The following is a 27,049-nucleotide window of genomic DNA, read 5'->3' on the forward strand; positions in this document are numbered from 1 at the left end:
TTGTAGGATGTGTGTGTGGGACATGAGTTGTAGAACATGTGTGTGTGTGTCTGGGCTCTCACCATGCTGGTCAATGGGTTGTAGGACATGTACATGTGAGAGCTCATTGTCTCCCCGCTCTGTGTGGGCTGCGGGTGCAGCACGGAGCTCAATCGGTCGACGACACTGATGTCAAATTCACACTTCGCACGGCCCAGGTCGACTGTGAGGGTCGCCTTGGGAGCTGGGGTGGAGCCTCTGCCGCGCCCACCCTACACACACACACAAGGACAAAGATCCCCCATATAGTCTTAAACAGACTGTTGGGGCAAATGCTGTTAGTGAGCACCCATAAAGACCGGCAAGGCACACGAGGGGGTGTGTAGCCACACTCGGCCCCCTTTGTCTCCCGAGTTGTGATGTTTACACATCGCAACAGGTACGCGTTTGAGGCTTATTCGACGGAGAGGACGCCCCGAACCAGGTCAGATAATAGTCACTGGTGTTGGCCGTGAGCGGGACTCGAATTCGGGTCATCATGTTCGTAGCGCAGCGCGCTAACCGCTATGCTACTGCTCCCCACACCCTCCACATATGCGCACACGCACAAGCGATTTCAAAATAGATTTGAGTTAAGGCAATATAATGATTTATCCATATTTGTGTTGTAAAGGCCATCCACCACCTGACACAGTCAAACCAATTAAATTGTCACGTGATTTAGCAGACACCAGATATGTGACTTTTCACTTGAAAACAACAACTATAAGTCACCTAACCCAACTTATTATATATATGCCATAACATGACAGGAACAACCAATAAAATGTAATGTACATTTTAACCACTGTAACTTAATGTATTCTAATCTTATACAAATATATCTGGGCAATGATTAACATTATATGCAATATTAATTACACCTACGCATGAATCTACTAGCCTGTAGCAGGATAACATTATACGTGCATACACACACACACATCGAGACAAGCCCACATATATTTATATTTTCAACTGACAACATGCAGAGTATTTGCTCGCTCTCGGAGAGAGAACGACTTGGAGGTGTGAAGAGGAACCACAAACAGACAGGAAGGCAGCGGCCATGGGTTAAGCCGGTGCCAACAATTGTGTTTACGTGGGAGGAATCCGGAGCACCCAGAGAAAACCCATGCATGCGAGGGGGGAACATTCTATTCCATACTGACGGAATGCTTGAGTCCACATTTTTTGCTGTATTGTATTCTCCTGGACAGTCAGGATATAGCGCCTGTGTGGGGGTGGTGTGTGTGTGGAGGTGTGCTGTGTGACTGGCAATAACCCCACCTCCTCAGTGGTTGCTAGTCGGTAACGCTGTGGTGGCTGTGAGCAATGCCATTGGGTGAAGGCTGATACTAATCAACTGTTACCCTCAAGGTGCGGACAGCTGTTAAAGTGGCCTATGGGGCCTCTGGACGGGAACGAGGGGCTGGTGACTCCCACACCTTTAATTTAATTACTACAAAACCACGTGCAAAAGATCAAACTTCGCTTGTGCCGGAGGCCCCGGGGGAGGGGGGGGGGGATAGGCGTTGATGACGTCTCAAGGCCAAACCCCATTTGGCAGAGCCATAAGACTGAACCTCCGCATCAACGGGAGGCGAGGAATGGTGATGGTGGTGGTGGCTTTAGCCCCCACTGGAGATGAATATCGGTGGAGGGATGTAGGCAAGGCTGATGAGTCAGATGACTTCTATTACCTCCTGTCCCAAGTACTGACAAAAGTGGCCCATTGAAAGAGAGTCATCCTTTTGGATGACTAATGCCCGAGTGGGTCGGGCAACAACAAGCTGGCACAGTAGGGAGTACAGGTGGTGCATCTGCCAGTCATCTCAGTCAGTCAACTCATGGCACCTGGGTCTGACCCGTGACCTCCTGCCAGAGAGCCTTCTACAAATCATGTGTCCTCAGAGTGCACCTATCCTGGCACATATGTCGTGGTGATATCACCGCAATTTAGTGGCATATGGCGGTTTGTTGTTGTTGAGTATGTGGAGGAGTGGTATGTGTGTACCTCTCTGGAGGTGTGCTATGTGTACCTGCACGGACGTCTGCTGCAGGCTATTGTACAACACGCGCAGGCAAGGGGATGGTTCAGTCTCCCCTTGCTCTATTCCCTCGTCCCCATACTCAAACGCCAGCACCTGTGCACACGCATACACATGGGCAGAAGATACATAAAATCACTCTCACCCATGCTCCCAGTCACACATACTCCAGACACACTCACTCACACTCACCCATACCCTCAGTCACTCACACACTCACATATACTTACTCTCACCCATGCAACCAGTCACACACACTCAGACACTCACACTCACCAATACCACCAGTCACTCACACACTCACATATTTTCACTCTTGCTCCCAACACCAACAAAAACAGCCACCATTCGCCAATAAGTGGCAGTGACGTCACCACGGAGCTTCTGCCAGGCCAGGTGGAGCACTCCAAGCTCGCAGACACACACAGATACGAGTGGGGGCATGTGCTCACATGTTCGCGTGCATGCATGCTCATGTGCGCACCTCGGTGTACTGCGGCTCGTTGATGTTCACCAGTAGGCTGGCCGGGTCCTGCGTCTCAAACAGACACTCCAGCACCTCGAGCGAGCCCACCGACACCTTGGCCTCCTGCTGCCGCCCCGCCACGCCCACGTGCTGCTTCACCGTCGTGCGCACCGAAGTGCCCACCAGCCTGGGAGCGGGGAGGGGCAGGGCACGGGGTTGGAACGACGCGCAGTGTTCACGTGCGTGCGTACCCGCGTGAGTGTTTGGCTAAATTCCAGTTCTAAGTAGGACGAAACCTGCGTTGGTTCTGACCGTCTTGTGACCGCAAAGCAACGTTTAGGGGCTGTACGCCCCCCTCCACTCTCTGCTATCACCAACACCGAAGCCACTGGCAAGAACGTGAAATTTAGGGTCAATGTCATCCAAAAGCTGGCAGGGAATTCCCAGGGCATGCTGCGCTGGGACCTTTTGGACACCAACGCAGGCTCAGGTCTGGAACAACGGCTCTCACGTCGGGCTCGTTGACGCAAATCAATGCTGGCTGCGCTGCCGCGTGTGGTGAGCAGCTCCCTCAAATATACGCTGCAGTGACTCACGAACATCCCGCTATCGAACATCAGACGCAATGCCACAACACTTAGCGAGTATGTTTGTATGTATGTTGAACTTGTTTCGCACCGTACATAGCCAAACATGCCAATCCCACCTGTGGGCCCCTCCTCGTACACCCCTCCACATGTGGGCACCCCCAAGACCCCCACCCCCTCCGCACCACCCACTCGTGATTCCCATAGGCACCCACACCCGCCCATCACACACCCCCACCTGTGTGCCAGCCACTCGCACACCCCCTCCCCCCCTCTACATGCTAGGTGGTCCATGGCCTCTAGCCAGTCAGTCAGACATTTTTTTTTTTAATATAGTATGACAATTACAGTCTGTTCAATTTTCACATGCCACATGAAAGAGGATTGATTTCAATCGTGAGATCAGTCCATCCCTAATCAACAATGCCCCAGCACCACCACCACCGCCACCACCGTCATCAATAACAATGCCCATGGGCCACAGCAAGAAGTGGTAGCACCTGAGGTTACAAAAGTAAAAATAATAATTTAGATTCATAGGGTGCACATCGGCAATGGATCTCAGAGCTCAATGGATGTAAAGGTGGAAGAGAAAGAAGGAATGGGACGAGTTGTAAAACTAGAGATGAGGGCAGGGGATTCCAGAGTCTGGGTGCTGTGCAGACAAAAGTCCTATCACCCCAGGATGAAAGTCTGGAGCCTGGTAGGTTGCGTAGGGCAAAATCAGGAGATTTCAGAGCTCAGAGGATTGCGTTTTTTGAATCAACTCGTTGGTGTAGGGTGAAGCAAGCCCAAGAGAATCATCACACGAACTCCGGTCATTCTCAGAGCGGCTTTTGGCTGGCCATCAAACAAAGACGGTCACTGCATCGACTTTCAGATGCGCTTCTGCAGCCATCTAGAACGCTATTCCTTCCAATTTTAAGGGAGCCACTGGAGCTATGCACTTTTAAATCTAGATTGAAAACTAATTTCTTTAGAACTGTGTTTTGTGTTTAGTTTGTTGCTCTTCCCCCGCACCTTCGATGAGCATGGTTAGCGGCGTACGGTGCTAAAGAAGTTCAACATACATACATGCCCAGGTTTCAACTGCGAGCGAACAGAGAGACACAAGCATAGGTGTGGTATGCTTCCTTATAATGAGCACCATCATCGGCCATCTCCTATCATAAGGTCTCATAGCCGCCAGTACCTGAAGTGGTCATGTGGGCACGCCTTTGCAAACTTTTCTCTCAGCTGCGCAAAGTCTTTCCCGCCGAACTCCTCCATCTCCCGGAAGAACTGGCGCGACATGGCGGCGAGAGGGCCCTCGGGGGGTTGGAGGGCACCATCCCCCAACCCCTCTCCCCCCGCACCCTGGTCCCCGCCCCCGGAGCCGCCCGTGGTGCTGGGCAGCGGGTCAATGTGCAGCACCGTGGCCGAGGCGCTGCTCAGCTCCAGGTGAAGCACCAGCTCGGGCTTGAGGGACTGATCGTCTGTCAGGGGCACGCTGCTGTGCGCTGGCAGAGGTGACAACAGGAAGAGACACACACGCGTGTGTGTGTGTGCCAACGCGCAACTGCGATACGCTGGGAAAGAGACGGACAGAGACATATTACGCAGAAGCAGATACAGAATTACACGGAGATCGAATCACAGAGACGGGAAAAGTGTGTGTGTGCGGGTACTATGCTTTACTGTCGCCTCCCAGGAGGAGAGAAACACAGAGAGAGAAAGGCAGGCAAGAAAAAGACAGAAAAAACACAAAGACACTTAGAAAAGTAGACAAGAGACTGACGCAGCAGAGGGACAGAGACACTGGGACACAGACAGACAGAGGCACAGTGTTTGTGTGGTTATCATGGTGCGTTACAGCCCCCTGGTAGGGTACTCGGTGCTCATGCAAGGAGCTGAGGCAGCCTCCAGAGTTGGTGCATTGATTTGCAGTCCCTCCATGGACGCTCTCTGACATTGGGGGGTAAGGTGGTAATTGTCACCCTGCCTAGTTCGTGTTGTGTCCCTGTGGTGCCATACACGTGTGTGAGCTACGTGTGTGAGCTGTGTGTGTGTGCTGTGTGTGCGTTGTGTGTGTGCTGTGTGTGCTTTGTGTGTGCATTGTGTGTGCACTGTGTATGAGCTGTGTGTGAGCTATGTGTGTGCTGTGTGTGCATGCGCTGTGTGTGTGTGTGCCGTACGTGTGCTGTGCCTCGTGTCTCCGTCGCGGACCCTCAGCGGCTGCTGCGCCACCCCCCACTGCCGGCCTCCCTGCGCACACAGAGCACAGAGAGCACAGAGTGCAAGCAGAGCACAGAGAGCACACAGACAACACGCAGAAAGCAGAGACGGCAGACAGACAGCACAGAGAGAGGACGCAGAGAGAGTACACAGAGATCATACAGAGAGATAGACACACAAAGCACACAGACAGCACAGAGCGCAGAGAGCACAGAGAGAGAACACGGAATACAGGGAGCGCAGAGAGAGCACAGAGACATCAAGCCTCATAGACCTACAGACTTAACAATACAGGCAGTCCTCGGGTTACGGAAGGGTTAGGTTCCCGAGAACGATCCATAACGTGAATTTTCCGTATGTGGGAAATTGAACAATTTTCCCCCAAAATAAACAATAAAATCCCATATCTAGAAATAGTTGTGTCTCCCCTACTACCCAATTACGAGTTCGTTTTCTCTCAGTTCTGTATCACGCTGTCCTCAGTTTTATATCACTACCTGTACTGCATCGTGTCGCTGTACGTATGCTCTGCACTTCCTACGATTCTTTCATTTCATCGAATATCTACCCTAACACTACTCATTATTAAACTAATGGAACACATACTGTATTCAATTGTTTATGAATACCACGAAACATTTGAATTGTTAACAGAAAGCAGTCACTTTCGAACGTTCGTTTATTGTGCATTATGCTAGGTCTAAACTTCTCCAATCGCTGTTGGCTGAGACCACAAGCAATCAAAGTGTAATTGTGTTAAATAAAGTACATAAAATAAATAACTCATGAAATAAACTTAAAACAAAGAAAACGAGCAATAGAAAGTTACAATTTTGCCGTGCTCGTCTGTTTCACACTTAACTTCTAATTTAGCAATCTTTGGAAGAACGTAATCAACCAGGCTATGCGTTATCTGTGTGTTAACCGACTCTCTGTGTTGCATTGCATTACACTTCCTAATTTTGCATTGTTTTCTTAAAATTCCTATTTCTCTCTCTAAATTTTGCGTGCTTGTTTGTTTATAAGTCCATTGTCTCTCCTCCGGCCGCTATGGGCAGGAATTCCACACAACTTTCTCATTGTTCTCTACCCAAATCCCCCCCTCTCTCTCTGCCCCAACCCCCCCTCCCTCTCCATTTAAGGTGACACAGAGGCGTTGTCTTTCTGTTTGTCTATGTGTGTGTCTCTCTCTGCTTGTGTGCCTGTCTATGTGTCTCCGTGTCTGTGTTTTGTCTCTTTCTCAAATTTAGAAATCTTTGGAAGAACGTAATCAACCAGGTAGGGTGTTGACTGTTGTTAGCCGACTCTCTGTGTTGTATTGCATTATATTTAAAAGATTACTATGTTTGTTTTCTCATTCATTTTTACCTAATGGTGGTTGCTTGTGCTGCAATCGAAACGTCGTATTCTATTATTATTTCATTTATTTTCTTTCTACGTGACTTTACCGAAAGAACCAAAGAGTAATTTCTACAGTCACGAAAGCTTTGAATCTAGTTAGAAAGTTACAAGACGATGTGGCGGGTATATACGCACGATAACCATGTAACAGCGTGACTGACAGTGCAGAGCGGCTCCACACCACCGCCTTGGGGGAGATGCTGCGCCCGCCTTACACCTCGCTCCGCAGAATTCACCCACAACCTCACCGCGCTGCACTACTTGCGCTGACGTAACTAACGCAAACATGTCCGCATATTTAATTTTTGTTTTACATTATTTAAGGGAGCATTTCAGAAAGGTCGGATTTTACGTAAGTCGGGTATTCTGCAACCTAGGGAATAATTGCACACACAGATGTGGAGCATTGTATGTACAACCACCCTCAGTCTTATCCATGCTACCAGCTCAAAATAACTGAATAGGTGGTCATTTGTCATTCAGACCATCAACTGAAAGAGTGAGGAAAATGTGGCCATCCTAACAATAGGCAACAGTGAGAGGAAGACAGCTGGAGGCTGGTTCCGTCCTCATCAGGACTCATTGGTACAATTCGTCTGTCAATGTTCGTCGTTGGCATCTGCCTCTGGACTTAATGAAAAGAGTATTAGCATGTACAATACAATAGTGCCACATATAATCAAACAACATTACAGATACCATATCTAAACCTCCATCACAACACCCAGGTCTGTCCCCATGTGAGGGCTGTTCATCCTATGCTAAACATTTGAAAGTGCACCCCCTAATGACAACTATCCCTGTGCGGCACAAGGTGACTCCACTCCTGGACTGCAATAAAGCACGAGTCTGCCAGAAGGGGGCGGTGAATGCTGCTCTGTGTAATCCAAATATGTGTGTCTGTGCGTGTCCCCGTCTCCCCGCATGTCTCCATGCGTATGTGCCCATGTCCCCACGTGTACCTGGGTCCCCGCTTGTCGATATGCATGTCCCCGTGTTCCCGCGTGCCTCCACGTGTCTGTGTGCATATCCCCGTGTCCTCGTGTGTATCCACATGTCGGTGTGCGTGTCCCCCGCGTGTCTCCACATGTCGGTGTGGGTGTCCCCACGACTCTCACGCTGGTGCTGCTGCTGAAGGACGTGTCCAGGTCGACCTCGGGGGGCTCCCCAAGTGGGGGCAGGGACCCCACACTCCCCGACATGTCCGCCATCGAGAAAAACTCATCCTCTGCGCACAGACACTCCCCCGAGGGGCATGGTAAACACTCAGGGTAGGACCGTTGGCGAGCACCGATTAAGAACGGAGTGACACACGAGGGGGCGGTATGGCTGGCACCGTCCCCAACCACATTCGTATTCGCATTTTGCGGAAAGTTCACAGCAGTTATCCCGTGGGTAGGGTGCCTGAGACTCAGCAGTAAACAGGACACCTGCCCTGCAACTTGCAGATATCTCTGAATGGGAAAAGGTTAAGAAACCTGGTCAGGTGATGCGGTCACTCTGACTTCCCGCATTCCATCCTGAAGATGCTTGACGCAGTTTTCAAGTGACACGTCGAATCTAACTGCTGCTACATTTGATTGCCGAGAGCTGTTCTCCAACTTCCCGGTGAATGGAAACAAATAATAATTTGGATTTGGCAGGTGGTGGCTCTAACAACGTAACTATCTCCGAAGCGTCCGCGACGACTGCACGTATGACTCGAGTGCGTTTTGTTGCGAGTGTAAGCGTGCGCACGTGCGCAACGTCGAGGCTCACCCCTACACGCCGGCGCCATCCTGTGAGTGAGGCCGGCTGCGTCGTCCTGAGCACCGCCGCGCCCCACGTGCCGCCCCACGTGCTCCCCTTGCCGCTCCGCCAACTGCCGGTGCAGCTGGGACTCGATGCGGCGCATGTCCACCGACTGCATGGGGCGGCTCCTGCCCAGCGTCTCCCGCAGGCAGCCGCCATCTGTGTTGGCGCAACTGTTATCCACGGGGCCCAAAGCCGCGAGAACCGGCCCGGTCGCGTGACTCGCAAGGCGCGGCGCCCACGGACCCCCGTGCCCTGCGCCGGCAGCAGCAGCAACAGCCGCAGGCTCCCAGAGAGAGCAGCCTCAATGGCTGAGGTTCAGGTTTCGACTCCAGCGGTGGGCCTGATTAATAATGTGGGTGTAATAACCAGAAAAATATAATACCTCGCGCCGTCTGCTTCGCAGTGGACACTGATGACGTCATTCGCAAGAGTAGGCCACTGTGTGTCGGCGCCATGGTCCAAGTTCGCCAAACTACAAATTTACTCGCAAACTACCCGATTGGAATTACACATGGGAATCATCAATCTCTTACTGGCAGACTATTGCCCCAGGGTCCCTGTTGAAAATTAGACAATCGGTACCATTTCTTTTTCAACTAGTTCAACAAAAATAAACTTGGAACTTGGGTTCACAGCGCTAGCCATTACGCGAGTGCCCCATGTACAAACATGCACGTGCTACCCATAATCCTTATGTAGGGGAACCTACAACGATGTTTTAGGATGGTTCTCGCCGATAACAATAAGCTACCGAGTACCACTGGGTTCAGAGGTCACATGGTCCTGGTGATGGGGAACCGGTAACGGCTAAATTGGCTCAGTGTTTCCTTTGTTAAAACAAACCCCGACTGAGGAACCCATATGTAAGAGGTCTGTGTTGCCGATAAACCACATGTGATCCGACCAAGGAGCCGCATGGCAGAAAGCCTGCCTAGCAATCAGAACGTCACAGTCACGGGTTGGCTCAGCTCGGCAATGTTATCATTATTCTTCTGGGGGGTCAATGCATAGGGCAATATTTAGCATGACATCAGCAGTAATTTGTCCGACAAGGAGGCAAGTCCCCTGTACAAGAATGTGGAATTTCCAATGCTGGCGAATGGCTGTGAATGGAGAGGAATGGGGAGTCTCTGTTGGCATTGGCATGACTGTTCTGACAACCGCGTACTCCGGTGAGACACTGCTACAGCGGTGAGCACACAACGGCAGCATGGTTGCACTGACGTGAGAATGACAGCAATAAAATCAGCTGGCCGATCCGAGCCATCCAAGGAAATAAAAAAATGTGTGTTGAGCTGCATAAAATTAATCAACTTAAAAATCAGATCATACACAGGGGAGGTGGGGGACAGTACACGGCGACACAGTGTATGGTGGCATTCACCCTCCGTCTCCAGTCCATCAGGTCCCTCACAGTGCAAGGCCAGCTCCCTTCCCAGTGCCTACCCCTGGAGGTAGCGATCAGCCTGCTGCAAGCTACTGTAGCAGCCACAAGGACCCGGCCTCCCCCCTCAGCCTCCTCTTCCCGCAGCAGGGCAGCAAGAGCTCCGATAGGGAGCGGCTGCTCCCGCTGGGCCGGCCTCTGGTTTGCGAGCGGCGCGCGCGTGGACAAACACCGCTGCAAAACGACATGGCCACCCGACACTGCCGGTACCTGGGCCCCAGAGCACGGAGAAGAGGTCGAGCAGCAGGTGGGCTTGCCTTGGGGACGCGAACACGTTCAGCGAGCCCATGCTCGCCTTCACCTCCAGCTGCGACAAACATCGAGCACGGACAACGACCGCCTATTAACGCGGCCGGCACGGCAACGCAGGATGAGGAAGTGATGGAGATGTGGCCAGAACTACGTATTGCCAGACACGTGCAAGACACGTGGGGACACGGGGATGATGTAGGTTTGTAAAATGTACGTCCGTGTGTCCGTGTGCGCACGTTTATACTTGTAAAGTGGTATTCAAAGCGTCTTTCGGCGAAACCAAGCAACGGAGTGGCACTCATCTCTATTGATAGTCCTGGACTCAGTGGTGGAAATTCCACATTTGCATGGTGGGGGCCAGGCTATGTAGATATGGCACTGTTGACTTGACCACAATGTACACTTAATTTATCAGCATGCCATGCATGGCGGCCGCATCAACCCGTGACTGGGATTTTGAACATCTCCTCTCTATCGATCGACCGTCACTCCCGCGTCGACACAAACGAGCTCCGCTCTGTGGGAACTCATTGGTGGTTGTGCTGTGTGGAGCAGTGGTTCTCTACCGGGGGGCACGGAGCCTCTTGGGGATATTTGGAAATGTCCCAGGCGGTACGTGAGGTGATTTATAAATGTGTGAGATTATATCGTACATGAGAGGCATTGGGGAATAATCATGTATGAATATGCTAAGAGAAAATAACTATACAATTTAAATCCAAATGGTACCCTAGAAGGATATAAAATACTTTTTTAAACTCACTGATCATAAACAATGTGGTTTCCAAGAGTAACCAGCGAGCACGACAACATTACGTCATGCGTGCAGAGCGTCCGTTCATTTTTTATTCGTTTGCAGTTGCTTAGCTGGTTAGGATACCTCACAAAAGGACAACTGGTAAAAAAAAAATCGATGTTCATTATTAATTCATTTATTTCTCAGAACCATGATGGGTCAGGCAAGGGGGGTTACTCAGTTGAAACTAAATTCAACGAGGGTACAGCAGTAGCCAACAAAGGTTGAGAACCACTGCTGTGTGGAGAGTGACCACACAACTCAGCGCTGCGTCATTTCCACCACTACCGGCTCACGGCCGCCAATAGGAAGGGACGCGCACTGCAAGACGCTATGCCGCAGGAGGACGATGCTCTGACCAGCCTTGGTGAATTACTTAAGTTTCAGATTCGTAATTGGTTTCTGTTTAGGTCCGAACGTGTAGCTGTAATGGTCAAATATGAGCTGTAACCCTCCACCTCCCGACAAGACCAAACAAAGCAAGTTGTCACGTGGGAAGATATCGCAATTGATTTGGTTTTTCAGTTAAATCAATTACAATGAAAAGAGAGAACAATTTCTGGCCGACGAATGGAGGTTACAACCAGCACCATCAGGTGGAAACAAGAGTTCGCGTGAATGCCCTTCCTGATCCAGGTCCTCAATTCGGTGCTGTGACGTCACCAAGGCAACCATGCAGGCAAACCGGTTTAATAATAATCAGAGCCAGAAGATGTTTTCGTCTGACATCAGGGACAAAGCAACAGTATTGAAACGTGTGATAGTTTAATGCTCAACTTTTTCATCCAAACCAAGGAGGCCAAAGACGCTGTGTGGATCGCAGCGACAGGGTCTATCGAATGTCTCCTTGAACTGGCTGATGGATTGCTGCTAGATTGGTTGTAACTTACAAGGTCCAAATAGTGTTAACAAGGTAAATTTATTTAGATAGATCAATTCGTGTAACAACGTAAAATAGTGTAACAAAATAAAGGAGTTGAACAAGGTAAATAGTGTAAGAAACAGTGTAACAAGGTAAAATACCTTAATTATTGGTGAATTATTTTCCACCACAAAAAACTATTCCCATCCTGCCATGGCCTTCTTGCCAGTTCCACGTAACCGTTAATCATTTGCGTAACATGCACACAATTGTTTTTACAGCATCGGGAGGCCACAAAACGGGGGTATTAGTTTCGCCACTCGGGTGGGGGGGGGGGGACACGAGGGGTTGGGTCGTGACCCTCACCTTCGGCCCAGGCAGGGCCTCGTTCTGCTTCAGCTGAACGTTGACCTCCACCGCGCCGGCGCAGCTCGCCACCTGCAGGGGTGGCGGCGGCGTGATGAGGGGGGCGGCCGCGTCGTCGTCCACGGGCTCGCTGCGCAGCCCCGCCGCGCTCCCCGTGGGAGACAGCGAGAACTGCGGGTGTGGCTCGGACACGATGCGCGGGTTCCACGACGGCGACAGCTTGGGCTCCGTGTCCTGGCGGTAGGGGAGACGGATCGCACGCTGGCGAACGAGATTATTCGCGACACTGTCGCGCGATTAACACCGTAAATCCGCTCGACGACGACGTCGAACCGAATGTCGGCATGACGCGCAAACGTGGATACCGATGCACGTCGAGCGTGCGGCAAGCCGGCGTCTCAGAATGGCTACAGTGAGCTTCTGGATGTGCCTGTATGTTAAACTTCTCTCGCACCATACGTAGCCAACCGTGCTCATCGCAGGTGCAGGGGAAGGCCAACAAACTAAACACCAGAAGCAGTTCTAAAGAAATTAGTTTTCAATCTATATTGAGCTGAGTAGATTGCATGGGTGGTGAACTGGGCTGACCATCCTGTTGTTTGTTCCCCAATACACATACTTGTGTACATCTATATATATGGGTGTGTGAACGCGAGCCGTATTGAGTTTAGGGAGCGGCAGTGGAGCGGTTTGCGCGCTGCGCTATGAACCCGCCAACCAGAGTTTATTTCCCGCTTACGCCCAACACCAGTGACGATTACCTGAACCGGCGCTGGGCCTCCCTAGATCGACTTAGCCTCAAATGAGTACCCGGTGCAGTGTGTAGTAAAACATCGCCGCTTGGGAGACAAAGGCGGCCGGGCTTGGTGCTGGCCACCCACCCCCTCGTGTACCCGTGCCAGCCTTCATAGGCGGTGCTACTCGCTAACAGCACTCACAACAACAGTCTGTTCCAGGCTGCACGGGGGAGGGGGATCTGTCGTCTACTTGTCACGAGCGTGGCGAGCGTGCGTTGTGGCTGCACACCTGGTGCGAGGGCGGCGTGCGCGGCGGCGTCCGGGCCTCCGCCGGGATCTCCTGGCAGAAGACGTCGACGTCCACGAGGCGCAGCGTCTTGCGCGCGAAGGCGGCCGGGTGGTGCAGGTCGACGTGCTCGCCTAGCACGCCGCCGGGGCCCAGGTCCCCCACCTCCTCGCACGCCGCCTCGTCGCAGTAATCCATGCTGCTCGCGCACAAACACGACGAGCCCGCCGAGTAGCCTTCAAGCGGACTGTTGGGGCGTGGTGTGAGGCAGATTGCTGTGGCTAGTACCACGCCTGGTCACGTCGGTCTACCAGGTGACGATGTTGATGCACCGCACTAGGTACTGCTTTAAGGGAGACTTGACCTCGGGGAAGCTCAGGACTGGTTTGGGATATTCGTCACCCATGTTAGTCGTGAGCGGGTATTGAACCAGAGTTGCTGGGTTTGTAATGCAGTGTCACTAACCACTGCACTACGGCTCCCCCACATACAGACACGTCACAATACGGTCAAATATATACTCATACGAGCTGACCCGCTACAGTAGTCCACGCTGCCCACCGTTACCCACCCGCAAACTTGGGCTGACACCTTAAGAGTAATCTCCACAATAGTAATTCACTAAACATGGCAGTAATTAAATATCTAATTACATACACACATACAAAGAAAAAGATCCCCCGTATAGCCTTCAAAGGATGTTGGAGCAAGTCCTGTTTGCGAGCACCTACGAAGGCCGACAGCACAATAGGGGATGGGTGGGGAACACCACGCTCGGCCGCCTTTGTCTCCCTAGTGGAGATGTTTACACACCGCACCAGGAACTCATTTGAGGCCGAGTCAACCTAGGGGAGGACCAGGACCGGTTCAAACAATCGTCACTGGTATTGGCCGTGAGCAGGAATCACAAGCACACGCCAGGGGTTTGGTTGCGGGGATGAGTGCAAGAAGACGTTTGGCAAGGCACAGCTTGTCGCCTACGAAGGCCAAGCTCAGAGCAACAAATCAACACATTCACACATTTGATACAACAGTTTCAGAACCGGAGGCGATGTTGCTATGTATAATCCCAACTGAGTAAATTGCAGGTAATTTTTCTATTTTGGCTAATTTTCAACCATGACAGCGGAACACAATGGCCTCCTCTATTAGAATGACGTCAGGGGATATTTAACGTACACAGTGAAGCCGGTGGTGCATAAGTGTTTCACGGTTAACACCGCAGTAATAATCAGGGCAGCCTGCCGGATTTAGAACCATGAATCTGGATATAAATCAGCAATAAGCTGTGAACAGCGGCACCACTGGGCCTGGTCACCTCCAGGAAACAACCTCCATCAATGACAAACCAGTTCCAGGCACGGCCGGGGCAGCACCATCAAGAATTAGCGGCAGTCTCAGAGGACCTGGGGGTCCAATGAACGACGTGGTCCTAGGGGAGTCCCCGGTGGTAGACAAGATGCGGGACAGGTGTCGGGAGAGGCATTGGCATTGAGGAGGCGTGCGGAGGACACGGAGGTCAGGCGGGGAGTTGTGAGATGGCACGGGGGGTTAAGCCAGGCAATGCGGTGGTGAACAAAACCCAACGAGGTCAGGGAAAACGTGGAAATAGAGCAGCACGGAGGCAGAGTGGAGGCGCCAGAGAAAGTTTGGGTTGGGCAACATAAACATAAACAGCGCATAGACACCCCAACTCCAGACAGTACACTAACCCACAAAAAACACACATCTCACATACATGGACACATCTCACACAAGAACATACATCACACACACATCTCCCACACACACACACACACGTCTCACACACACATCTCACACAAACAACTCGCGCACATCACACACACATCACAGACACACACGCATCTCACACACCAGCCCTACGCACCGTTTGATGCGCAGCTCGAGCGCGACGCCGCTCTTGGCGTTGTCCCGCACGTGCTCCACGCGCACCACCGTGTCGAGGAAGGCCAACTTGACTCGTCGCAGCACTGGGGCGCGGGGACACGGGGCGACCGCATCAGAACCACCACGAGTCACCGCACCACATCTCACCACGCTACGCCACCAGCACCACACCTCACCCATACTACTCCACGCCATCAAAATCACAGTACACATCTACATAACACTGCACACCACACCACAACACCCAACTACACACCTCGCCACAAATACCAAATCTTACCACACTACACCACACAACCAACACCACACCTTGCCACCAACACCAAATCTCACTCTGCTACACCACACACACAGCACACAACCAGCTCCACATGTCCCCACACTAAACCACACCTCATCAAAGGTGGTGTTCATCTTCGTAGGGCAGTTCTGAGCCACTGGTGGATATTCCGCACTGCTCTGGCAGAGACTAATCTACAAACAAGTTCCCACCTCAGTAACCAATGTAAACTATTCAGAGTACAACCACTGTTGACTACAAACAAAATAATACCCATTTTATTGACCCCAGAGGGATGATGGACTGAGTCGACCACCATCCAAGATCTACATTTACAACTCTTTCGACTCCTAAACATGTCGGGGGAAGTTCCCACGAGGTTAAAAACTGGGCTGTGGTTAAAGCATCGTGGGTTAAACATCTTGGCCATCCAAAGGTTTATTTACAATTCTTAGGGCTTCGATGAAACACTTGGGAATCACAGAGCCAGACTGAGGCACCGTATCTCTTTCGCTATATACGCCGGCATTCATTCTCAAATGCATCGGCGATCATGGCCGTCTTTCATTCATCTCTGTTCAAGATATAACTCAACAACTTTGAATTAGATGCTCCCAGTCGCATCCAATTGTTAAGACTGCTTAAGTACTTAATTCTCCATCTTCCCCGGTTTCTAGTACCCGCAATATTCCCAGTCAAAACATCATATTCAGTCTCTTGTTTTCTCACTACCTCTCTAAATGTATTATGCTCTGCATACATTTGTGTTACTCATCTTGTCTGTCCATGATATTTTAACGTCCTCCTTTAAAAAAAAATACACATTTCTGTTGCTCCTAGTTTTTTTGCAGGGTCCTTGTAACTGGCACCGTGCAGAGAATTCTGAGAGGCAGGTGGTGGTGGCGGCCGCCTAGCTCAGTGTTTATGCCGGTCGTCGCGTTATCGCAGCGGCGGCTGCTTCTTTGGAGGTGAGGGGGGGTGAAGGCTCTGTGCTGTTTACCCGTGGTCGGGTTTCTGGAGACGCGTGGTTTGTCAGACTGCGTCACGAATCCCAGAAGCAAGTATCCCAACAGCTGCACTCACCCACGTGAGTGTGCGAGTGTGTGTGCGTGTTTGGGCGGAATGAACTTAATCTATTTATCAGGGCTGTCAAAATCATTTTCGTGTAATGGCGGTAGATGCAATAAAACCGGTCGTTGCTTTGCCGCGCATAATAGAAACGTGGAGAAAAAAATACAGTGTTTTTAACTGTTTAAATTGAGAATCAAAGCGAGCTGCCACAGTGGTGTAACGGTTAGTACATTGGACTTGCAACTCAGAGGTCGCCGGTTTAATTCCACCTATGAGCGCAGCAGCTGACACAATGGGGCAAGTTTCTTAAATCCGCCCCCACTGCCTCTGTCCACCCGCCCAGCAGTACAAATCGGTTCACCAGTCAGCTGATTAGCAGGGCGCGTGTGGTGGGGCAAAGCGTGGGCACTCCCACCTCCTCCGACTAAACATTCCGCTGGAATCGGAGCCGGTTACTGTTTAACAACCCTACCAGAAACCAGGGTGTCACGGCTAGTGGGTGTGTACAGGTGTGTGGCCTCAATGTGCACCGAGCCTGGCACAAGTACCATGGCGATGTCATCCCGAATTAAATTGGCAAATGGCGGATGTTGTTGTTGTACCAGTGTCAATGGTCTGAGCGAAGACCTCAAGGCCCTCAAACTGCTGTGTGGCGCAGTCTGGCTGCTCGTCCCCCGGCTGCTGCTTCAGGCACTCCTGCGCCAGCTGCATGCTGCTGGTCATGCACGTGGACCAGTAGAGAGACTCCACCACCGATACTACAAGCACACACGTAACAAAAACAAAGATCCCCACAATATAGCCTGAACAAACTGTTGGTGCAAGTGCTGTTAGCGAGCACCTATGAAAGCCGGCACAGCACGCAAGATGGGTGGCCAGCAGCATGCCCGGCCGCCTTTGTCTCCCTTGCGGCGATGTTTACACACTGTACCAGGTACTTATTTGAGGCTGAGCCGACCCAGAGGAGGCTAAGGGCTTGTTCAGATAATCGTCACTGGTCTTGGCCGTGAGCAGGAATCGAACTAGGGTTGCCAAGTTCGTAGCACAACGCGCTAACCGCTACAGCACCGCTCCCTACGAGCACACAAACAACAATGACGACTCTGACCCTCCTATAGATTAAATAACACATTGGGAGAATTGCTATTCGTGAGCACCAATTCAGGCCATCACGGCACACGAGCGGGTGGCCGGGCATGGGCCCGGCCACCTTTTTCTCCCTAGAGGCAATGCTTGCACATAACACGAGGCAGTCATTCGAGGACCATTCAACCAAGAGGGTTCAAACATTCACTGCTGTTTTTTGGCCGTGAATGGGAACGGAACTCACGTTGCCGGGTTTGCAGCGTCGTGCGCTAACCACTACACCACCGCTAACGTACACAAGCACATAATACACATGCACTCATGTGGGAGAACTTACCGGTGGGTGCCTTGGGCCTGAGTGTGAGGCGCAGACCCCGCACCTCCACTGTGGAGTTCTCAAGCAGCAGAGCCGACCAGGGGATGGACACGGAGATGGATTCGATGTAGCCATCGGTGATCTCCAGGGGAGCATTCACCGAGTCCAGCATCTCATTGAGGGACTGAGAAATACACGGGGGCACAAACACATGTATACACAGTGTACAACAACAGCCCGCATTGACCACTAAGTGGCAGTGACATCACCACAGCGCTTGCGCCAGGTTAGGTGCGCTTCGAGGTAATGAAGTGTCAAAGGGCTCACTGACAGGTCACGGGACAGACCCAGGTGTCATTGGCTGACTGAGATGACTGGCAGATTCACTACCTGCGCTCCCTAATGTGCCAACCTGCTGTGTTTGAGCCGCCTGCACTTCACTCTTTTTGAGCGTCGCTTCTCTGCCTTATGCAAGCATAGAGAAGGGAGGTAGGTCATGACTGTGGCTGAGAAGACCCAAAGATTTTGTGGAGCGGCAGGCCAGGTAGTTTCCACATCGTGTTACAGTTGATGAAAAGATAATTCCACTCGACTTAAAATGCCACTGCCATACAAACACACACACAAGATGAAGAAGCAAGCACACCCACCGCACAGGCACACACACGTGTGTATATATATACACTCACAAACACTGAAAAAGACCCCCGTACAAACTTAACAGGCCGTTGGGGCAAGTGCTGTTAGCGAACACAGCACACAAGGGATCGGGTGGCCAACACTACGCCAGCCTGCACACCAGGCCCAGATTCAGATAATCGCCGCTCATGTTGGCCATGAGCATGAATCGACCTCGGGTGGCCGGGTCCGTAGCACAGTGCGCTAACCGCTACAATACCGCTCCCCACTTACAGGCATGCACACTAATATGGGAATCTATGTAAACAGGCAGATGCAGGAACACACAAACACATGGACAAGTAAAGACACTCATACACAAAGTTGCACACTGGTACAATTAACACAAACACACATATAGGTAGACAAAGACACCCCGTATAGCCTTAACAGACTGTAGAAGTAATGTAAGCGAGCACCTATGAAGGTCGGAACGGCACACAAGGGGGTGAGTGGCTGGCACCACGCCCTGCTGCCTTTGTCTCCCTAGTGGAGATGTTTACACACCAAACCAGGTACTCATTTGCGGTTAAGTCGACCTACGGGAGGCCCAGAACAGGTTCAAATAATCGTGAAAGGTGTTGGCCATAAGCGGAAATCGAACTCAGGCCGCCGGGTTCGTATCACACATATATACACACAAACAATTGATACACAAGCACACAAAGACAAAAACACACTGTCCTCGATGTCGCTTTACTGTCAGCGTAAGTGGAGTGAGTGAGCACCTATTAGAATCAGAATATCAGAATCACAATATTTATTTATACTGGAGGAATCAGATGAGCTATAAAGCTCTTTTTCACAGATGTCCAGTAGGCAGCAAAGGCATATAAAGGGGCAGGGATAACAGCACAACATCCCACCAATTTTATTTTCCCAGTGCTGACGTTGAATACACAACAACACCACGTGCTCACTTTAAGCTGAGCAAACCTAGGAAATATCCACACTGGATTAATATAAAAACTGACTGAGTGTTGATGTTTATCATTGCTAGAAATCACACTTGGGTGGCTGAGATGTTGGTGCAGTGTGCAGACCGCAATGTCACACACCGCCACCCGTGCTGATGTCAGCATTAACCCGCGGCCTCTGAGCACGTTAGCAAAATCACACTTCCCTTTTCTGAGTGTCACCGTCACACACTTTTGAATCGAAAGGACTCAAAAGCATGTGCCTAACATGCCAGACCGAGACCACACCTTCACAGTCACCTCTGTGGTTGAGATGTTATCTCCCTTGCCTGCTATGCAGAACATGGGTTCGATCCAGATCCTGACAATGCCTGTATATTTTGAGTTTTCCAAACAGAGGTGTTGTCTCTCTCCCCATAGTGGTCACATGGATTTTTCTCCAGGTCCTCCGGTTTTGCACTCCACATTTACAAACGCGTGTTTAGATTATATGGCTACGATAAATTCCCATGCATGATGACAAGCCACTTCCATTAGCTATCATGTGTGGCCAGGTTGCCTCTGAAAAATAGCTAATAGCTTAGTGGGCTTGACTTGAGTTTATATATGCAGGGTTTCAACACTGTTTTTCAGGAGTGTCCTGCATTGGGAGGTTTGACCAATTTCGTTTGAAAGAGAATTTTACATGTGGGAGGAAACTGGAATCTACCCAACACAACCCCACACACATTAGGGGATAACAACAAGAGCCGCCATTCGCCACTAAGTGACGATGACGTCACCACGGCGTCTATGCCAGGCCGGGAGCACTTTGAAGCCGCGTGAAGTTTTGAAGGCTCCCTGACAGGAGGTTAGGGGACAGACCCAGGTTTCCAGTTGTGCCCCCTGCTGTGCCAACTTGCTGCACTTTAGCGAGGGGATAACACCCATAGGGACACAAACAAACATGGGTTCATGAATCCAGTCATTGTCATGACAACCAAACCAGAGGGTTTTGGAGTTTTCATTAGATTCACGTAAACCCAACCACACCTTATCACCTCAAGAGTTTGGCTCTGGTAAGAAAGCAGCCCAACTATTCAAGTTCAGTGGGAAATATTTACTGAGTCACATCCCCTTTAGTACGGGTGGGCGGCGGTCAAAATTGAACTGCATCTCGTTTTGGAGTTTCTTTGAGCATCTATAAATGGTATTTAGAAACGTCATTAGCCCTATGAATACTTCTGCACAGATAAGGCAGCAAGGCAATCTGTATAATTCTTGATCAATAAGTATTCGAGCTTTGGAATATGCTGTGTTGTAAATTTGGGGGGCCTCAACACAAAGCCCAAGTGATCCACCAACCCTTGCCACCACCGGGCCGGACCTCAGGCGTGTCGCCATAACCCGCACTTTGATTAGCATGGTTGGCTACATACGGTGCGTAAGCAGTTCAAAACACATACACAGAGACTCATAGATTCACACAGAAACCCAGACTCACACAAACGCCCAGACTCACACAGAGACCCGTAGACTCAGACAGAGACCCATAGACTCACACAGAGATCCATAGACTCACACAGAGATCCATACTCACACAGAAACCCGTAGACTCAGACAGACCCATAGTTTATTGTCCTCCCCCCACACCTCCGACTAGCACAGTTGGCTGCGTACGGTGCAAAAGAAGTTCTACATACAGTGAGGGAAAAAAGTATTTGATCCCCTGCTGATTTTGTACGTTTGCCCACTGACAAAGAAATTATCAGTCTATAATTTTAATGGTAGGTTTATTTGAACAGTGAGAGACAGAATAACAACAACAAAATCCAGAAAAACGCATGTCAAAAATGTTATAAATTGATTTGCATTTTAATGAGGGAAATAAGTATTTGACCCCCTCTCAATCAGAAAGATTTCTGGCTCCCAGGTGTCTTTTATACAGGTAACGATCTGAGATTAGGAGCACACTCTTAAAGGGAGTGCTCCTAATCTCAGCTTGTTACCTGTATAAAAGACACCTGTTCACAGAAGCAATCAATCAATCAGATTACAAACTCTCCACTATGGCCAAGACCAAAGAGCTATCCAAGGACGTCAGGAACAAGATTGTATACCTACACAAGGCTGGAATGGGCTACAAGACCATCGCCAAGCATCTTGGTGAGAAGGTGACAACAGTTGGTGCGATTATTCGCAAATGGAAGAAACACAAAAGAACTGTCAATCTCCCTCGGCCTGGGGCAGCCTTTGTGATTTGCTAATCGCATTGTTTCAAATTGCGATTTTGATTTGAAATCGATTAATCGTTCAGCCCTAGCCCAAATAATTCCAACACTCAGCTCCCTTCACTGGGTACCAATCAACTCCCACATCAACTCCAATATTGTTGTGTTTCTGTATACTGCATGCATCCGGCCCAATGACACCATTTTTACAGTCAGTACCTCCCTATTCAATGGAGTACTGAGCGGTAATCTTCCCTGGAGATGGAAATTCCACATTCCCGTGAGAGCCTAAATATCGGTCTGTCTCCTGCCGTGAGGTTTAAAGCCACTGATATGAAAACATTTGAGTCATCCTTCCTGAGATCGAACCCTGAAAAGTAAATTACGACACTGGTGCAAAGCACTGCCCAAATTAATCAAGAGCACAGAGTTTAAACAACAAGCAGAGTGCAGTGGTGCCTCGATTAACATGTTGAACCGAAATAGCTGTGAATCGAATACAGGAATAACATGAGTCGGCAAGAGGGCTGTTTCCACTGCCCAGAAAATAAATCGTGATGTAAACAAAGGCAGATGAAGTCGAAACGCTCACAAATGGACGTCGCTGATTGGCTGAGGGCATGGCTCAGCCCCACTTACGAGCGCTCGGATTGGTCCAAACTGTCACCCCGAGTCTAATAACGTAACACGGTACCGTTAGGCAGAATGTTTACGTGAGTAGAGACCATGGGGGTCCTATGGGAGGCAAAACTTTAACCGAAAAAACCTCAACCGATGTCACGGTTAACCGAGGGATTACTGTACGCAGTTTAAACAAGCCGAGTAAAGTGTTAAAACAAGAGAATCCTCGAAAGAGGCCGAGCGGCTGAGTGTGGTGACAGGCTTCCGTCAGGGCACCAAGCCAGCACTGCTAAGGCAAGCCTCTTCAACCATATGCCAACATCTATTCATAAACACTCCACTTACAATACTATGGATAAATTATACGGGAAAACAACATTTTATTTAAAAGTCTCCACGTGATTCCTACCACTCTCAATAAAAGTATGAAACTATTTAGCAGCTTCCTCCTGATGATATGGAGCCATCGCTTTCACAATATTCAATGGCCAGTAGAGAAGGGGGTCACATTGAGGCATCAATAGACGGGTTGCCCTGCATTTTCTGGTGGCACAAAAAATAACTGGCAGGCTACGCGGCATCATGTCACATATACAGCTGTTGTGACGTCACGTAGTGTCGTGACATTCTACGCCTGTCCATCATCATTGGCCATTATCCGTCCACTGCTGGATAAAGGCCTCGAGAAAGCCATCAACATCCCTCAAGGCCTCACGATGCAACAGGGCGCGTTCCCTCCTCGAGCTGTCACTCCGCCACTCGTCTCGACCACAATCCCTCTGAGCGACGTTGTCCTGCCGTAGCCCTGCCGTAGCCCGCTCAGCTTTCCTAGCAGTCACTGCGATGCGCCTAACATGCACATGGTCTCCAACCCATGTGCCTCTCTTCCTGTCTCTCAAGAGTAATTCCAAGCACGCACGACTCCGTGCTCCGTGGCGCCCTTTTCACTATTTGTTGCATTTTGTCAGCGCCCATGTTTGTGATTTGTCCTGTACATGCGGCCACTAATCTGGGCCTCTCATCTCCAGGTTTCTCGTCTTGCTATCTTGTTTCTATGTCGCTTTCACATCAACAAATGCGTCTCTCGTCTACGGCTCTCTCATCTCCTCCGTCCCTTGTTTTATCTTTCATCTCATTCATCTCTCGTCTCGTTACGTCTCGAGACGGCCAAAGCCTGGCGGACCACTCCACGCAGGCTTCGCAGTCCCACCAGGTGAAGAACCCTGCTCGGATGCATCCCAGGTGCACAAACAACCACAAAAACAGGGTCTCACGTTCTCATGCAGAGCGCGCCCATTGGCGTCAGCCTGCCCTCCCAGTGCCAATGCTCACACAGCTCGAACAGGAATCGGGTTTTTTTTACGGACCGTCAAAATGTTCACATGCATAGCGCTTTGTGATATTTCAATAAAAGACGAGCTGTAGTCAATATAGGGGAGAGCCAGATTAGGTTTCAATTCCACTTGTCACTGATGTAAATGTCCAGGAACTGAACCTGGGTAATAAGAAATTGCAAGGCAACACAGCAACCACTCCCCTACGTATCTATGTATAAATGCATCTGCAATGCATTTGGGGGATAATAGGGTCGCAGTGAAGAAATTACGATAAGCAGGCGTGGGTACAATGAACAATTAAATAATTATTCAAATAATTATGTTCACCAAGACTAATGGGAGAAATCTAAGACAATGGTGTGTGGATATGAAGGTGACAGGTGAGTGGCACTTGTCATGTGCGAGCTCCGAGTTTGAACAACAACAATAAAAATACTGAAAAGTGCCCAGCACAAAGGAAAGGCCCCCTTGTGGTGACTCCGAGAGACAAGGGGTGGAGTCGTGGAGAGACACTGGCATTTGTTCAATTACATTGCTACCGAGGTCCATTCCTTGATGCGACATGAGACCGACAGGCTGTATGGAGTCAGCAGTAGTCGTGAGAATGAAACTTTGTGCCTGGGTGGCAACATCACAGCTCGGATGTAACGTGTGTCCTGCCTATGATATGGGGCGAGTCGTGACGGCCATGTAAAGGATACCTCTGACGATGGACACCAAGATATAACGTGGGTCTCGTGTATCAGGATTCCATCACCCATAGGCCAGGCTACCACCACGACCGCCTCCAACCTCGACGACTCTGAATAATAAAGCCGCCTCAACCGTCTTCCCTTCACCACCTCATCTCTTGCTTTCACCACTTTCACCACCACCGACAATGACCACCAGGAAGCACCTTCTCCCCATCGCCACATACTCCATTCTCACCTCACTCAATCCATTAACACACTCAACTCACCCACACTCAACCCATCCACAGATGTGCCCTCATCCCACCCTAACCCTGCCCTTACCCCATTCCCACTCTCACTCTCACCCCATCCTCATACTCACCCTAGACCCACTCTCACCCCATCCTCATACTCACCCTAGACCCACACTCACCCCATCCCTACCCTCACGTAATCCTCATCCTAACCCTCGCCTGATCCTCACCCTACCCTCACCTCACCCAATCCTCACCCTATCCTCACAGTCCCCGTAACCCTCACCGCCATCCTCACCCCCAACTGCACCGTCACCGCGCGTCACGCACCCACACGTCGAGCGCGACGTGGCGCAGGGAGCCCGTGCCGCCGTAGAGGTCCACGCTGAGCTGCTGCAGCGTGAGCTTCTCCTCCAGGAGGTGGCCCACGTAGAGCTGCAGCAGGTAGCGGCACGCGCGCTTCTTGATCGAGTCCGGCCACGGGAAGTACCACGGCATGGCTGCGCTCCCCACAAGCCTCGCCTCCTTGTGGCCGCCGTGTTCTCTGCCCTGCTCGTCGCGGCGGTGGTTGTTTGTTACTGTCGCTGTTCTCTCCTCCGCGATGCTGCTGGTGGCGGCGGCGGCGGCGTTGTTGTTGTTGTTGGGGTTCAAGCCCCACGGCCTTCGGCTCGAGCAGTCAACAGCGGCGTGACGTCATATTCACCCACCCCCCACGAAAGACGTCACGCAGGCGGATGACATGACGTCTATAGGAGTTACATCTGGTGTTGACACCACGAAACCGAGTTGGCGGTGGTACATGAGCACTATTTTAAAAAACAACGCAACACGTTCGTCAGTAACAACAATTGTGGTCATATAAATCAGGAATATGATGATAATTGTTTTTTTACCCTTTTATCTGGCAACAAAACTGACACCTTTTTTTTACAAGGAGTCATGTTTGCATAGACCACAATACCTGCAGTCGTAATGCAAACAAAAACATAACTCTGATAATGTATGCACTGTCCTTGAAGTTGATTGGTCCACACCCGAGACAGCTTTCCTTAGAGCCTAGTCTCACATGGGGTTGGACCAGATGACGCTAAAAGGCGTACACCTCAAAGACAATGCACCATCAGAGTATGAGAGCTTGGGGTAAGCATTTACACCATTGGAACCTCATTTGCCTTAGAGCCTAGTCTCACATGGTGAGACTAGGCTCTAAGGGAAACGGACTCGGGTGTAGACCAATCAACTTCAAGGACAGTGCATACATTATCAGTTATGTTTTTTTTTGCATTACGACTGCAGGTATTGTGGTCTATACAAACATGACTCCTTGTAAAAACAAGGTGTCAGTTTTGTTGCCAGATAAAAGGGTAAAAAAACAATTATCATTTTTCTACTGGCAAATGAGGTTCCAAGGGAATATGATGGGCAACATTTTGGGCAATGGCCCTTTTTCGAAGCACGTAGAGGGCAAGAGAGGTCCGGAGGTTGTCGCCATCTTAAATTTCGATTTAAAGCTTTCGTGACTGCAGAGATTCATCTTCTTGGTTCTTTCGGTAAAGTCACGTAGAAGGGAAGTAATAAAATAATACAAATAAAACATAATAAAATAATTCTCACGACGTTTCGGCTGCTTGCGTTGTGGCCGAAACGTCGTGAGAATTATTTTATTATGTTTTACCTGTATTATTTTATTACTTCCCTTCTACGTGACTTTACCGAAAGAACCAAGAAGATGTCGCCATCTTGTTTAGTTCAAACAAATCTGTGCAAGCGCCGCAAACTTGCTTAGTTAAAACGGTGTACGAGCACCGCCATCTTGCTTAGTTCAAACGATGGGCGCGTGCCGCCATCTTGTTCAGCGTCTAAGTGACGCCATTTTGTTTAGTCCGAATCCTTGGAGGGGGTCGCCATCTTGTTTAGTTCAACAGCGACATTGACAATAACGAGAGTGGGAGGACAGCGAGGGGAGTTCGAAGCGAGTTGCTGCGACCATGCGAGACGTCGAGAGGCTAAGGCGGAGTCTTCTCTGCCAGAGTGACCTGGTCACAACAACTCACCCACTCATCCACCTACTCACCCACTCTCACATTCACCCACTCAACCACCCACTTCACTCACCACACACTCCAGGTCACTGCCATTCCCTCCCATCATCGTCGCCATCGTCCCTTGAACCCACGCTCTCCATGACACAGTATTACAACTTTCACCGTGCTGTTTGTTGCTGACAGCTTGGCGTCCTGGACCTTGTGACCCGTGCGACCGTTTAAAAAATTATATAAATCGTTTTTTCGAAACGCTGTGGCCTTAAACACATAAATATATGCGACGTTTCGGGAAGTCACCATTTCCAGTAAACGTGCCGTTCGACCAACGTCGCCGCAACGTTCACTTGGTTCATCACAGCACGTGGTGTGTGGTATGCT

General features: G+C 50.3%; 1 protein-coding gene across 4 annotated transcripts in view; it reads right to left on the reverse strand.

Moving 5' to 3' along the window:
- Positions 1 to 25,347, reverse strand: part of ATG2B (autophagy related 2B) — a 76,456-nt gene extending 51,109 nt beyond the window's left edge. For 2 of the 4 annotated variants that reach the window (XM_078602613.1, XM_078602612.1), the window contains exons 1-14: positions 24,957 to 25,347; positions 17,957 to 18,119; positions 17,136 to 17,291; positions 15,163 to 15,265; positions 13,278 to 13,473; positions 12,252 to 12,512; positions 10,186 to 10,282; positions 8,496 to 8,687; positions 7,856 to 7,965; positions 5,297 to 5,366; positions 4,315 to 4,621; positions 2,554 to 2,722; positions 2,061 to 2,165; positions 63 to 251 (exon numbers count right to left, since the gene is read on the reverse strand). In XM_078602613.1, the coding sequence (XP_078458739.1) occupies positions 63 to 251; positions 2,061 to 2,165; positions 2,554 to 2,722; positions 4,315 to 4,621; positions 5,297 to 5,366; positions 7,856 to 7,965; positions 8,496 to 8,687; positions 10,186 to 10,282; positions 12,252 to 12,512; positions 13,278 to 13,473; positions 15,163 to 15,265; positions 17,136 to 17,291; positions 17,957 to 18,119; positions 24,957 to 25,124 (2,286 nt within the window). In that variant the 5' untranslated portion in view covers positions 25,125 to 25,347. Of the gene's footprint in view, positions 1 to 62; positions 252 to 2,060; positions 2,166 to 2,553; positions 2,723 to 4,314; positions 4,622 to 5,296; positions 5,367 to 7,855; positions 7,966 to 8,495; positions 8,688 to 8,913; positions 10,042 to 10,185; positions 10,283 to 12,251; positions 12,513 to 13,277; positions 13,474 to 15,162; positions 15,266 to 17,135; positions 17,292 to 17,956; positions 18,120 to 24,956 lie in introns of those variants that run through there. The other 2 variants (XM_078602614.1, XM_078602615.1) reach the window with 2 other exon arrangements.
- Positions 25,348 to 27,049: the final 1,702 nt, after the last annotated feature.

The sequence above is a fragment of the Lampetra planeri genome, chromosome 18 (assembly GCF_965212315.1).
Source record: "Lampetra planeri chromosome 18, kcLamPlan1.2.h2, whole genome shotgun sequence".
Classification (NCBI taxonomy): domain Eukaryota; kingdom Metazoa; phylum Chordata; class Hyperoartia; order Petromyzontiformes; family Petromyzontidae; genus Lampetra; species Lampetra planeri.